This window comes from Fukomys damarensis, unplaced genomic scaffold (genome assembly GCF_012274545.1).
Source record: "Fukomys damarensis isolate Sample0158 unplaced genomic scaffold, DMR_v1.0_HiC HiC_scaffold_16, whole genome shotgun sequence".
In the NCBI taxonomy this organism is placed as follows: domain Eukaryota; kingdom Metazoa; phylum Chordata; class Mammalia; order Rodentia; family Bathyergidae; genus Fukomys; species Fukomys damarensis.
Genome location: NW_022900928.1, coordinates 66,465,864 through 66,481,851, shown reverse-complemented (window position 1 = coordinate 66,481,851; position 15,988 = coordinate 66,465,864). Strand labels below are relative to the sequence as shown.

General features: G+C 34.9%; 1 protein-coding gene and 1 pseudogene across 1 annotated transcript in view; one reads left to right on the top strand and one right to left on the bottom strand.

Annotated features, from left to right (window-relative positions):
• Ddx6 (DEAD-box helicase 6) overlaps positions 1-15,988 on the top strand; it is a 35,874-nt gene that overhangs the window by 13,399 nt on the left and 6,487 nt on the right. The window contains exons 5-11 of the mRNA XM_010629313.2: positions 6,111-6,240; positions 7,115-7,261; positions 8,377-8,471; positions 9,744-9,866; positions 10,472-10,600; positions 11,635-11,751; positions 13,447-13,510. Of these exons, the coding sequence (XP_010627615.1) occupies positions 6,111-6,240; positions 7,115-7,261; positions 8,377-8,471; positions 9,744-9,866; positions 10,472-10,600; positions 11,635-11,751; positions 13,447-13,510 (805 nt within the window). The remainder of the gene's footprint in view (positions 1-6,110; positions 6,241-7,114; positions 7,262-8,376; positions 8,472-9,743; positions 9,867-10,471; positions 10,601-11,634; positions 11,752-13,446; positions 13,511-15,988) is intronic.
• On the bottom strand, positions 1,536-1,969 carry LOC104865679 (annotated as a pseudogene).

Sequence of the window (15,988 nt, the reverse complement as noted above, 5' to 3'; positions counted from 1 at the left end):
TGCTTTATTGAGTTTTAGTCACGTCACATAGTTAACACATGTAAAGTGTATATAATTCAGTTGTTTTTAGTATGTTTAGAATTATATGACTATTACTACAATCAGTTTTACAAGATTTTCGTCACCTCCCACAAGAAACCCCTGTTGCTGTCACCCCTTATGTTTCCCCAGCAGTGAACAGCCACAAATCTTTTTATCTCCATAAATTTGCCTCTTACAGACATTTCTTTTAAATACAATCATACAATATATATCTTTTGTGGCTTCTTCTGACTTTTCTAATTTAGGATAATGTTTTCAGGTTTGTAAAATATATCAATACTTAAGTCCTTCCTTTTACCTTATTTATTTATTTATGTACCAGGGATAAACTCAGGACCTCCCGCTTGCAAGGCAGGTGTAGTGACAACTGAGCTACATCCCCAGCCCTTTTTATTACCTAATAATATTCTGTGGTACATCTGTACCTCATTTGATGTATCCATTCATCAGCTGGACATGATTTGTTTTCCAGATATTGTCTTTTAATAATTCTGCTGTGAATATTTGTGTGCAGGTTATTTTATGGAGATTTTAATTTCTCTTGAGTATATACTTAGTTTTGTTTTGTTTTACCATATTTGTTTTTTGTTTGTTTTTGTTTTTGTTGTTTTGAGACAGGGTCTCACTATATAGTTGAGACTAACCTGGAACTCACTGTGTAGCCCAAGCTGGTCTTGAACTCACAGCAATCCTCCTGCCTCAGCCTCCCAAGTGCTGGGATTACAGGCATGCGCCACCACGCCCAGCTTGTTTTACTGTATTTCTATTGGGTATATAATTAGAATGGTGGCTCATTTGGTAACAATCCTATGTTTAACCTGTTGTGGACTAGCCTTTCTTCCAAAGTGACTGTGCTTTCCAATTGAGGGTTTCAGTTTCTCTACAACCTTGCCTTGCCTCCATCATCGTCGTTGTTGTCGTCATCGTCATCATCATCATCATCATCACCACCTCCACCCCCATCCCCACCCCCCGGTGAACTTAGCTGGCACAGTGCCACTGAGCTACATCCCCAGTCCACCTCTATATTATCTGTAGAACTAAGTTTAAATCCTAGTTCAAGCATTTTTGCTTTGTGATTTTGAGCAAAACAACCAGACTCCTTTGAGGATTTTTTTATCGTATAACAATTGAAAAGTATCTAATTTGAAAGAATGTAAATAATTTAATCTATCATTTCTAATATTTGTACATGGCACATAATTAAGTTTTTAAAATTTGTAGTTTTCTTCCTCCTCCTCCCTTCCCGGCAGCTCCCAATGTTAGCCTCTTGTGTTTCATAGCAGCTCCCTGAGATTGCTTCTTGTGAACTTGGCTTGAATTCTTTTGCTTCATACTACCTATTTTTCCTAGGAGGCTAGTGTTAAAATGACTATAGTTATTCTCAGTTCTCTGCTAATCCTAATGGTCATCATATAGAACACATTATCAGTGCATCTTCATTTACAGACTTTTGTATGTACTTAAAAATTTTTTTAATAATGTGAACAAAACTAAAGCTTCTAGAAGAACCACTTGTTCTTGTTGGTCTGCTAACTCTGAACTTGACCTTAGCCTCTCATCAGATCTTATTTTTGAGAGAAGGGTCTCTGAAGACATCTTTGTTGACAACATTTTGTCCAAGGAGGTGTCCACCAAGTACTTGGTGGACATGAGGTAGCTATAAACTTTGACAAAAGATTAGATCTTTGACCTCTTGGCAATTTCTTGCCCATGGCCACTGTCACTTTGTGGGGATAGCAGTTTCAGCCACCACAGCATAACTGAAGGAACAGTCTGAAGTGCCATGATCAACATTCTTCATGAGGACAGCTTTGTGTCCAGAGTAGTGTCTGGCTAGAACTAGTACCACTTTCCTTGGTTTCATCAACTTGCCCATTTCTATAGAGTAAGTAGGGGCTACTTCAGGATACTGTAAAGCCCTCAGTCAACCCTAGCCTGCAAGCCCAGATCACAGGCCTAGACATTGCAGTCTGGGATCAGTCATGAAGATGCTAGACACAGAGAAAAGGCATCTGGTTGCCAGGCCTTTACTCACCTACTCCTAAGTACCTTGTTAAAGTTTTCTTAAACAGTATCTCTAGGGCACAAACCTTGTCAAAGAGGGCAGAGAAATAGAAGTTAGTGACCTTAATCCAAGTCAATCAAAAAGTGAACTAAATATGGGAGTAAGGATTCTAATTCTTTCTTGCTTTACTTCATTCTGAAGTTTTATCCTTCAAAGAACCTGGTTCAGCCAGTCATTAGGACACTCTCAGAGACCATCCATCCTTTTTAATGCTGCAGAATTGAGTGATATGTGGCTATCCTTAAAACAAAAACTGTTCAGGCACCACAGAAGAGGACGAATCTAACCTGTGCAAGTGATGGAAACCTTTCAATCAATTGAAGATTAGCAGAATTAAAATTTCAAGGAAGAAATTAAGATGAAAAGAGTCAAACCCAAAGTATTTTTATTTGACTGCCTTACCATAATTAGCAGACTACTGGCTGAAAGACTTAATTAACAGTATTGTCCCTGAAGCCATGCATGGTGGCACATGCCTGTAATCCCCACACTGGGGAGGCTGAGGCAGGAGGATTGCTGTGAGTTCAAGACCACCCTAGGCTACATAGTGAGTTCCAGGTCAGTCTCAACTATGTATAAAAAACTATTGTTGCTGGACTATTTTCACAGTTCTGGGAGTTGTGTTATTCTAACCCATCTGGAACTCTTGATCCTTGTGATTGGGGTTCTAAGTAGAAAAGGTTATTTATCAGTGGTGGGAGATGGACGTCAAGGCTGCTTATGACTTAGTTATTTCTTTTTCTTTTTCTTTCTTTTTGTTGGGGGGGTACCAGGATTGAACTCGGGTCCTTGCACTTGCAAGGCAGACCACCGGATGACTTAGTTATTTCTATAATAACAGGGTTTTTTTGTGGGAAGGGGTTGGTATCAGGCATCAAACTCAGGACCTTGTTTTTGCGAGGCAGGCAGTGGCACCACTGAGCTAAATCCCCTGCTATATCAGTTTTTAAGTGTCATTTCTTTTGGTTATTTGCCCAGGCATAGAAGGAAAAAAAGTGATTTAACAAACAGCAGGTTGAACTTTTTAACTTATTCATTGTACAGTTGAGTTTAACCTCTGGGACAGACAGGTTAATGGATTTCCAGTACTCTATTTTTTGTCAGTACCAACAGGACACTTAATTCAGTGACCAATGTTTTTAGCTCTAAGAAGGTTTATTTAAAATGTCCTTTATCTTTAAGATGGGGAATATAGCTCAATGGTGCCACACGTGCCCGGCAAGAGTAAAGTCTTACGTTCGAACTCTAGTACCACAAAAAAAAAAAAGATACCTTCTGGTGATCTTTTCTTTCTCAACAGATTTAATGCAGTTCCATTTTTCCGTGGCATGGTATAATTTCCTAAATGATAGAATGTGTAACATTTTAAAGCAACAGACTGGCTGGGTGCGGTGGGCACACCTGCAAATACCAGCACTCTGAAGACTGAGGCAGAAGGATCACTACAAATTTGAGGCCAGCCTGGGCTACATAGTGAGCCTGGAGTGCTTAGCAAGATTCTGTCTCAAAAAATTAAATTTAAAAAGAAGCAACAAACTGAACCACTCAATTCTTTCTCACAAATGCAACAACACTGATAAGCCATCACTGAGGCATATCTAGTAATACATATGTCAGTAATGATTAGAAAAAACTTCTGTATTTTGAAGCTAAAAAGAAAAGGAGTCTCCTTTTTTAATAGATTATGTAGAGGATTTTGAAGAAAAAACATTTTTAAAAGTATTTGTCACGTTTGAAAAAAACAGATGGATAGACTGAATTTAGTTAGGTAAAATATAGTTACTGAGTTATTATCTATGGCAGTTATTGAAGAAATGATACGTTGAGTTTTATTTGGAGTTCACAACTCGAATCATTACAAGATTCTAAATTCTTTGACTTTTTTGAGTCTGATTGATTTCAATGGTGAAATAAATTCTTTGTTGCTGTGTACAGCATGTGACTACGAATGTCTTATTCATATCACACTCTCCAGTCCTTTTAGTCCAAAATTTACTTGACAGGTAAGGCACTGAGTCTATTTTTCTCTTGTTCTGTTGTGGAAAATAGTATTTCTCTAGGAGCAGAAATGTGCTTAGTTCCTTCATTTAATTATAGCTATTTTTGTCCTTGTTACAGGGACATCAAACAAATTTTGATAATATACCCTTATTTTAGAAATATTTTTTTATAAAGGCCCTTAATATGACAATTCTAAATGTTCCTCTTGCTTTAGTTTTGAGATGAGAAATGGAAGGGAAACCCTTACAAAAATATTTCTTACCCCAGAATCTAAAGAGTAGCCTTCATGGCCTTTATGTCTGCTTTAATGGTAAAAGTTATCAGTAGTTGTTACTAAACTGTTTTCTAGTCTTGTATGACCAAGGCATGGGCTTTCAAAATGACTGATTTGGATTATTATATAATATTGTAATATCAATTGATTAGTTTAATAGAAATTAATTTGAGTCTTATTAATGCTTTTCTATTTAGAGCCACTTTATAAACCAGAATTACTTAAGAGTGTGATGGTGATTGTGTTTCTAAAGTGTAATAACATTGTTGAACTTTATGTGAGGTTTTAGTATTTAAAAATGAGAATTCAAAAATTTTTTTTGTACTGGGGATCAAACTCGGGTCGTTGCACTTGCTGGGTAGGCGGTGGAAAAGAAGGCAAATTTTGACTAGTCAGCTGACCTGTGAATCAGTCAAATTTGGGGGACAGGATGTTATTTTATTACTTGATATTTATCTTACAGTAGAAGATCACAGAAACTAAAAAGTCTTCAGAGGTTTAAAACTTAGTTCTTTTTAGATGAAATATCCTTCCAACTATATTTTTCCCTCATAACCTTGTACCTTAGATCCTTAGATCCCTAGATCCCATTACCAACTAATTGGTATGTCTTCAGGAACAGGTTATATGGTATTATTACTTTTCTGCCGCAAGGGCGGTGGGTAGCTGAATATTATCTACATTCTCTTTTATCCAACTTTGTACCTGTTCTCCCTTTAAATTTCTCTCTGTATACTGTCTGTATTTAATTTCCAGTAATTATTGGTAATCCTTTACTGTATTCCAAAATAATAGGAAGTATTATTATCTTCTGCAAAAACACACATGACAAAATAAACTAAAAATGAGAAGTCATTCTCAGTGATGCAGTCGTGGAATAAAATAACAAATAGGAGTGAGCCTCCAAGTTGAGCATATTTCAAAACAATTTGGTAAAAGACATTGGAGATTTATGTAATGTATAAATAATAAATGCCAAGGAGGACCTGAGATAAAATGTTTCTGACGTATTTCTTTTTTGTACAAGGGTAAACTATCAACTATAGTTTTTCAGTGGTACTGGTTTTGGTGCAAGAGATTGAATGGAGGGCCTTGTGGATGCTAAATATGCACTCTACCACGCTGTAACACCCTCAGCCCGAGTTACAAATTTTCACTCTTGAAATTGGCTTCGTAGTCTGAAAATATGTATTGAAATATATTGGTCTTTTCTTGGCATTCTTTATGCTGGGTTTTTGTCTCCAATTTTGAATTGAAATACTCTTTTTTTTTTTTTTTTTTTTTTTTGTGTGTGTCTGTATATTTAAGTCCTATTTGTGGCCCTTTGTTTTTCCTTCACTTTAAATTTACTCCATATGTATCTACTCACATGCCCAATTTTTGTTACATTGGGATATAACTTAAAAGGTATTCTGTGAACACTGTCTCAAAATTTAAAAAAAATTTTTTTTTTTCCCGAGGGGTTGGGGATACAGCTATGGCCTTGTGAAAGCCCTGGGTTAAATTTCCCAGTATAACCAAAAATAAAATTTAGAGATTTTACAAGCAGTTCTGTAAATACGGATTGATAATGATGATGTTCACTTTGGGCTTTGTTATTCATGTAAAATGCAAATGTAGGACACTTGAATACCAAAAGAGTTTATCTTTCAGTGTGTTTTAGATAAGAATTTGCTTATTTACTGCTTTTAATGACCAATACTTTTGAATTGTTTTGTCTTCTAGGAGGAGAGCATTCCCATTGCTTTATCTGGTAGGGATATCTTAGCTAGAGCAAAAAATGGAACAGGCAAGAGCGGCGCCTACCTCATTCCCTTACTTGAACGGCTAGACCTGAAGAAGGACAATATACAAGGTTAGCTGGAGTAAAGTTTGTGTTTGATTTAAAGTAAACATGGTAGTTTAAACTTTGGGGGCTGGGAAGAAAATAGTTCTGACTCTCTTTGGTAGAATTTACATAATCTGGTACTGTATTATGATTATTTTTGTAGCTTTTGGCCTAATTGTTTCCTAAAGATTATTTCCAACTTTAAAGAGGTTTCTACTTCTTTTGGTACCTGGAAGCCAACGCGGGTCCTTGCGCTTGTGAGGCAGGCAGCAGAACCACTGAGCTAAATTCCCAGCCTGAGGTTTCTACTTTTCAGAGTACTTTTATATAATAAAGACTTTCAACGGTGTTTATTCCAGTGAGATCGGCAAACTAAGAGTTCTTGTCCTATATATAGGAAAGCTAAATCATGAGGTTAAATTATTTAACACTGCTTCTTATGAGCTGTGGAACTGAATTGTTTCTTGTAGCTATGCGTCTGCAGAGTTCTTTGTAGAAGCATGAACAACTTCTGTAAAGGCTTGTGGTTTGGAGCTTTTAAGAGCTTAGGCAGTAGAAAAAAGAACTTTCTGTAAGCTTACCCAGGATAAGCTAATAGAATTAAGATTTATTCCACAGCTTTTAAAATCATAGTTTTCTTACTGTGTAATTACCATTTCTTCATTTCATATGATGTAAATAGAACCTGGGCAGTAGAAATTTTTCCTGCCATGGTTTTTAAATTAGTGAATCTTACTGTCAAACATACATTGTTAGAACTTGTGGAAATATTAATATATATCTGTTAGACCCATTGTGATTAGACTTTTTAATAAGTCTCAGTATCTAGAACAAAGAAGGAGCATTTTATGTCTTAAAATATGACATGTTCTTATTTTCTCTGTTCCTTGATGTTCGCCAGCTATGGTGATTGTTCCTACTAGAGAACTTGCTCTACAGGTCAGTCAAATTTGCATCCAGGTCAGCAAACACATGGGAGGGGCCAAAGTGATGGCAACCACAGGAGGAACCAATTTACGAGATGACATAATGAGACTTGATGATACAGGTAAGAGCTTGAGATTATGTAGCTCTGATTTTAATCATAGGTGCTTCCTTTTAGTAAATTAGTACATTTAATAGGTATTTAGTATTCAATATTTAACCTTACTAGTAATTTTTTTAACTGTGACTGAGATAGGAAATTTATGTTAATTGTTCTAATATCAAAATAATAGTAATTGATACAAATTTGTAGAAAATTTGTCTTACAACATTGTTTGGCAGTATATTTCAGGTTATGAATGTTTAAGACTTAAAATAATTGGGTGACTATAAGGTTATATGTACAAGGTTTTTTGCTGTGGTGTGATTTACAGTATTGGAAAATTGGATTAATCTCAGTGTCTCAGGTGATTTGCTAATTGTATTATCTGAGTGGATTTCCATATAGCCATTAATGGGTAAAGCTGATCTGCATTCATTTTCATGACGGGATCCCCATAGTACATTATCAAGTATAAAAAGGTGACGAAACAGCAAAAATGTGATCACTTTTATAATTACACAAATCTTCCTCAGTTTTATATACATCATTTGATTGCTTTGGTAATTCTTTGTACTACATAGTTGTGGGTTTTTTTGTTTTGAGGTAGGGTGTTGTAGTGTAGCTGGCCTTGAACACATTATATAACCCAAACTGGCCTCAAACTCAGTAATCCTGTCTCAGCTTCCCAAGTGAGATTACAGCCATGTGTTACTACGCCCAACATGTACTGTGTAGTTTTTTTTTTTAATGATCATTTTTTATCCTTATAACAATCTGCTAAACTCCATTGCTCTAGTGTAGAGACATTTGTACTGTGTCAGAAGTCTGATAAGCCTTGTGTTATTTATTATGGATTGTTCTAAGACAAGCAAGTATGTTCTCTGTTTGGAGTAGGTACTTTGGGATGCTGTAGCCTGTCACACATAGAGGTGAACAAACAAAATATTCTCTAGCTGTGTTAAGGTGAAATGGAAATGCTATATACTGTACGGCCTAAAGCTCATCTTTGTATCTTTTTGTATTACGCTTATATCTACAGTATTTATTATAAAAGATAACTATTATAGACATGCAATGTTCTTTTTGTCCAGGCAAAAATGAGTGAGAATAATGCATATTTTCTAAATCTTGTGTAGTGCATGTGGTAATCGCTACCCCTGGCAGAATCCTGGATCTTATCAAGAAAGGAGTAGCGAAGGTTGATCATGTCCAGATGATAGTATTGGATGAGGTAATGTCTCTTCATTTGCAAAGATACTATTCTATCCTATTTTAAGCTTTGCTTATAATTTGCATTGAATGATGCAAAAGCTATTTGCTTATACCATTCCAATAAACATTTTAACTGGTGAGTTAAAACTAATTTGCTTATTAAAAAAACATGTTTCATCTTCAAAGCAATAGATGATAGGCATTCTGGTCAGTCTTTTTCTTAGGGATACTGGATAGTTTAGGTTTTATTTATTTATTTTAAGCGGAGTTTTTGTTTTTGGGTTTTTGTTTTTGTTTTTGTTTTTTTTTTTTTTGGTACCAGGGATTGAACTTGGGTCCTTGAGCTTGCAAGGCAGGCCACTGAACCACTGAGCTAAATCCCCGGCCCTAAGAAGAGTTTTTGAATGACTTCAAAGCCACATTCATTCTAAGTCTATGTTTTTTTAAAGCATATGGCTCTAACGTCTCATTTTGTTCATGCTCCTTTGTATTGTTTAGGTTTTGTTTTCTGTTATGTGTATTGTCTCACCAGATTATAAGTACCTTTTAAGAACTTATTCAACTCTGTAACTCTAGGATCCAGAAGTGCTTTAAAGGTGTGGCCTATCGGTGGTGTTAATATTTTGCCATAGTTACTTTTTCATTTGGTTTGTGTTTTACATTGATCATGTCTAATTCAGATCAGACTTTTATCTTTAATATGAACTAACATTTACTATTAATCAGTATGTGCCAACACTATTTTATGTGGGTTTTTTTTCATTTAATTTTTATAATAATCCTAAAAGGTACATGTGTCTCATAAAGTAATTATTATGGTTTGTAAATAGCCCAATTTTGCAGTTGTGAAAACGAAGTAAAAAGTGATTAAATAATGTCCCTCAAATAGCTAGTGAATAAAGGATACATTTCAACCCAGATAGTTTGACTTCACAACCTCCAGAACCTTAAATGTAATGTATTAAAATTCCATTAGAGTAGAACAGGTTTTATTAGTCTAGAACAGCGGTAGTGAACCTATGGCATGTGTGCTGCAGCAGGTTTTTTGTATCATTGGAAGCTCCATCACTGGTCTAGAAAATTTTCCCCCCCCTAAAAATGAGTGGTGTGGGTTTTTACTCTTCTGGATTAGTGGAAATTTGTCTTGATGCCATTTAACTCTGTGACATATTGGAGATCATGCTTTGGATATTCTTACTGGATTGATTATGCTTTATTATTTGTTCATACATTAGGCAAAGACTTTAGATAGCATTTTATTGTTTTTTAAACCGTCTTCTGTGTCTTACAGGCAGATAAGTTGCTGTCACAGGATTTTGTGCAGATAATGGAGGATATTATTCTCACGTTACCTAAAAACAGACAGATTTTACTATATTCTGCTACTTTCCCTCTTAGTGTGCAAAAGTTCATGGTGAGTATAAATTTGTAGTTAGAACCACTACCTTCCTGTTGCCTATAAGGATGCTTTTATCCATAAAATCATAGTATCAGAATATAAGCTTTATGTTATTTCAAAAATTTTGGCTTTTTTTTAGCTGATCAATTAATAGTTGTATATACATTCAGTTTTTTAAAAGCTATAATAAAATGGATTAAATTCTTCATTTTTCTACTTAGTTCTTGGTGTCAGGATGACACAGGCAGTTGATGTTAGCAGGATAGCAGGGTAAATTCATTGCACTCTCTGCAAAACAATAATGTAGCTGCATTCTGAATCTGAGATCTTACATCTTACAGTAATTTGTTTTTCATGTAACTTGTCGTCTTGAAGAGAGATGAATCTCTTAGACCAAGAATTTATCAGACAAAAATGCATATATTTTGAGTTTAAGATACAAAAAAACTCTGCTTTAAGAATAAGACTCCTTGGGGAAAAAATAAGAACCAGGATACATCATGTGAAGGTGTAAGATCCCAATGATGAGTGTAACTACTGTATACCTAAATAGCACCAATAAACTTAATGAAAAAAAAAAATAAATAAATAAAGACTCCTCCTTTTTTTTTTTTTTCCAGAATTCCCATTTGCAGAAACCCTATGAGATTAACCTGATGGAGGAACTAACTTTGAAGGGAGTAACCCAGTACTACGCATATGTAACTGAGCGCCAAAAAGTACACTGCCTCAACACACTTTTCTCCAGGGTAAATAGTAGTTTTCCGCTGCTGTTCATCACTTAATCCCAGTAAAATAGACTTTATCTCAAAATGTTCACACTTTTTTAAAAAAAGTATTTAGTGTTTCCTAAAAGGCAGCTTCAATTGATTTATGTAATTGACAGACTTTAATTTTACTTTAAAATAATTTAACTTTAGTTAAAATTGGTCATCACTATTCATTTTCTGTATTTATTCTGCCTATTTGGCATTTTCAGTCATTTGTGAACATGTGTAGTGTGGCAAAAAAATTGACTCATCCTGACTTGCCCATTCCCCAAATGAGGTCAAAGAAGATGATGTTCTGTTTTCTTGATCTGATTCTCAAACAATGAACAAGTGTTCTTTTCACAGTTCACATGTCATGTTTTTCAAATTTTTGTGCTTTTTACTGAATATTTTACTGTTTAAAATGGTTCCTACACTGTGTTGAAGTACTGCCCATTGCTTCCAAGCACAAGACCAAGCCTTGCAGAAAAGATGGTTTTGTATGTTTTTTGCAGAAATGAATTAGAGTGGTTTGAGGTATGACTGTATTAAGATACCCTAAAATAGAAACCCACATAAAACAAGATTATATGTGGATCTTTTGATTTTAAAAAATGGTGACCAAAAGCTCATAGGAATCCAGCCCTGTGTTTTCCACTAGAGGTGAGGCTTGCTCCTATATTTGCTAACTCAGTGTTTGTAATGACTTTATAGAACATATTAGTGGGATAATGCGAATCAACTGTGTTTTACTCTCTTTGGTAGTTATGTGGACCTTATGAAATACACTCCTCTAGAATAAAATACACATCATTATCTGTAACTATTAAGTCATATTTTAAAGGTTTTACAACCTTCCATCTCTTGTTATAGAATTCTAGACTTTTAATATATTCAAGATTTTGCAAGACACTTAAAGATTTGGGTTGTTGTTTTTTGTTTTTTTTTTTCTGTGCTCAGCTTCAGATAAACCAGATTTGCAAGACTTAAAGATTTGGGTTGTTGTTTTTTGTTTTTTTTTTTTCTGTGCTCAGCTTCAGATAAACCAGTCAATCATTTTCTGTAACTCCTCTCAGCGAGTTGAATTACTAGCCAAGAAGATTTCTCAACTGGGTTATTCTTGCTTCTATATTCATGCTAAAATGAGGCAGGTGAGTATAAAGCTAGCTAGGAACTGATTTTTTTTTTTTTAATGTTTTAGCTAACTCCCTGGGGTTTGATTATCTAAAAATAAAATAGGGGTAATAGTATATGTACCTTACAAGTTTGTTAGGAAGACTGAAAACTGTACATGAGTGAGTAAGCAGTAAGGAGTATATAAAAGTGAAATTTAATTGTCTTTCCTAGATAATTTTTAGATTTGTATCATTTAATAACTGTTAGCCATATGTGATGATTTAGTTAAAATGAAGTTAAAAACTTAGTTCCTTCATCGAAGTAGATGCGTTCAAGTATTCATCTGTGGCTAGTGACTTTTTGTATTATGAAATAAAAATTTTAAACTTTTCATTTCTGAAAACATGGCTGTAGGTTTTTAACTTAAATATAGTAGTCCCCCCTCATCCAAGGGGAATATGTTCAGAGATACCCACACTGTATGTGTATAATTACAAATGATACCAAACCTGTATATGCTGTTTTTATGTGTGTTTATACTTGTGCTAAATTTTAATATATAAATGAAGGGGCTGGGGATTTAGCTTAGTGGTGCTGCCACCTGCCTCACAAGGTCCCAAGTTCGATCCCTGGTACCAAAAAATACATACATACATACATATATATACATTAGGTATAGTAAGAGATTAATAACAGTTAATAAAATAGAATGATTTGTTTATCATATATAATAAAGTGAACTTATATAAGTAATCTTAACAAGACTCATTCTTCGTGTGATGATGCAAGATGAGTGCCTGCATGGTGTAGGGAGGCAGATAATGTAGACATGGTCAGTGTTGTAGCTTTAGGCTACTACATAAGGGTTACTTAACACAAGCATGGTAATACCATGTCAGTTAAGCTGATAACTGAAAGAGTTAAGTGATACAGGTAGTGAGCAGTAGACAGACAAAAGGATGATTCACATTCCAAACAGGATGATGTAGGTCTTTCTTGGGCAACACATATACAAAAAGGATGATGTAAGATTTCATCACACTCCTCAGAAAGGTATGCAGTTTAACTTAGGAATTATTTATAGGGTTTTCCATGTAATATTTTGAGCTGAGGTTGACTAGAAAAATCATGGAAAGTGAAATGAAAGATAAAGCTGAACTACTGTATATGGGCCACTAAGCTAACAGATTTTTTTATCTTTTATTTGCCTTTAATGAAAAGGATGTCTCAGGGGCCAGGGATTTAGCTCAGTGGTTCAGCCACCTGCCTCACAAGCACAAAGACCTGAGTTTGATTCATGGTACCAAAAAAAAAAAAAAAAAAGATATCTCAAAGGCTGGGCATATGTAGCTCAGTGGCACCATGCCTGCCTGGCAAGTGCAAGGGCTGAATTCAATCCCCAGTATGGGGGGCGGTCCTCCAAATTTCATAATACGTTTTAACAATTCAAAGCTATGATAAGACACTTTTTTTGTACCAGGGATTGAACTCAGGCCTTTGTGCTTGCAAGGCAGGCAGTGGAACCACTGAGCTAAATCCCCGGCCCGGTAAGACACCTTTTATAAGAAGGCAATTTCTGTAGACTGATAGGTTAAGCATTTATGTTTGGTTTTAAAAGAAGGTTAAAGTTACTGATTTAGATAAAGTCAACTGCTGGGTTAGGGGAAACAATGAAAATTTGGGGATATGTTTAGGTTTTAATCAAATGGAATATATTGGGTTTTTTCTAGGAACATCGAAATCGTGTATTTCATGATTTCCGAAATGGCTTATGCCGCAATCTTGTTTGCACTGGTAAGTATTTTTGGATATCTTTTACTCAGTGTTTTTCTCCTTATTTCTGGGTTGCTTTCTTTGTATCACATAGTGCAACGTATGACATAATCCATCACACTCTGCTATAACATGTAGAGTTGTGAACTCTAACAGACATCTAAAATTGAGCCCCATATCTGAATCTGCAGAAGACTTGTTTTGGTATGCATACTTAATCTGATTTTTAAAACTAGTTTTCAGGTTTCTGTTTTCTGAATAGTTTTAGCATACAAGAATGAGCTACACAAAGTGAATTATACTAAGGCACTGCCTATGTTTTAGAAATTGTCAGATCAGACAAAGCAAATGGATTCATTATCCTTCTATGTCTAAACTGGAAATGTTAATCTTACGAGATTAATAATCTAAGGTGGAAAGAGAATTTGGAGTTATTTAATCTGAAGTATATTATTTGATGAATTTTTGTGTTATGTGTATATACCCATCAAACCACAACATAGATAAAGATTTCACAAGTTCATGGCGGCCATAACTCACATCTCACTCTTGGGCAGCTTTTTATGAATTAATATTAGTAAAAATATGGATAAAAGTGAATAGATCTGCAGGAACATGTTAAAATATTTTAGAAATCTGGAATTAAGCTGCTGTTCTGAAAGTAAACTCCAACATTTTTCTACCAGAATTAAATTTGAATTCATAAGAATCAAAGGGGGCTGGGTTGTAGCTCAGTGGTAGAGCTTATGACTAGCTTTTGTGAGACCCTAGGCTTAATTCCCACCACCACAAGAAAGAAATCAAAATGACTGAAAAAGATGATTCACAGGCTTAGGGATTTAGCTCAGTGGATTCGCTGCCTGCTTCACAAGTGCGAGGACCCGAGTTTGATCCCCAGTACCAAAAAAAATTGATTCAAATACTATTATCTTGTGTCTGTGCCCTAGATCTGAAATTACATTTAATTGATCTGTGACTATATTTATATTTTTTTTCACTTTATTAGCAGGCCTGACTTACAATGAAGTCCTTGAACTATATCTGACATAGTGGAAAAGATACTAAACACCTAGATGTTTTAAGATGAGGTTCCAAATCCTCATCTTTTTTTTTTTAAACCTTTAATTATGACCTAAGCAAGTTGTATTTTCATCTTTTATGCTTTTTTTTTTCCTGTATATTGGAAGTACCTTATAAACTGCATTTTAAATATGTTGTATTTCATACATTTAACAGATTTATTTACTCTGCTCATTCTTAGGTGTTATAAAAATATACTTTTTAATTTATGTATTTTAAATTCTTGCACATATATAACCTTTTAAGATAGTTTATCATTGAACTGCTTTTGAGTTAATCAAATTAGAATGTATAGGAACTAAGAGGTGCCATTTGCCATCAGGCAGTACTCTATTAGACAGTTTTTATCCATTAAGAAAATAAATTTTGGAAGCCAGGCATGGTAGCACATGCCTGTAATCCCAGCACTTGGGAGGCTAAGGCAGGAGGATCACCGTGAGTTCAAGACCAGCCTGGGCTGCATAGTTCCAGGTCAGTCTCAACTACATCATGAGACCCTGTCTCAGAAAACCAAAAAAAAAAAAAAAAAAAAAAAGAAATTTTGGGGAGTTAGGGAACTAACTCAGTGTTTCAGGGCTTGCCAGCATGTGCAAGATGCTAGGTTTGATCTCCAGAGCAAAAAAAAACTTGAGGCCATCAGTTCATCCAAAAAGGTCCGTAGTACTTAGTAGTACTATACTTACACATTGATGTGAATTGTTAACATTAATTAATATTTTAATATTTAATCATTCCAGTGTTGCTCTCAGATAGGTTTGAAGTGGTAATACTTTTATTTTTCAGAAGTTACATAATGTCATTAAATAAAAGCTATGTAACATAGTATGTATGAAATGTATAAATAAACATATAAAAGATGACATTAAGGCAAAGCTTGCACATATTTTCTGTAAAGTGTCAGGTTGTAAATACTAGAATTTTATACCTCATGTGGTGTTTTTTAATATGTATTCAGGTCTGCTGTTGTAGCCCAGAAGTATCCTTCTACAATACTTAAGTGAATGGGCAAGGTTGTATTGGAATACTACTTTACTTGGGCCAGATTTCATAAGGAAGTAATGATTTACCTATGTGAGTTAAGAATAGGGTCTTGCTGTGTAGCCCAGGCTGACCTAGAACTTGAAGTGTTCCTCCTGCTTTAGCCTCCTGAGTGCTGGGATCATGGGAATGCGTCACCACACCCAACTTGAAACCTAGTTCTTGTGTTACTGTCTTTGGTCATTTTTCAGTTTGAAATAGAGTAATTGTGAGACTAAACGGAGTAGAGAGGATTTGCATGTTGACTTATTTCAGGTCATTTAGCAGAATGGAATGAATAAATTCTAAAAGCATAATGATTAATGAAATTACCTCTTTTCGAACTGTTCTAGCCATATAAATCTGGGATTAACAATTAGAAAAAAGACTAGGAAAATTCAT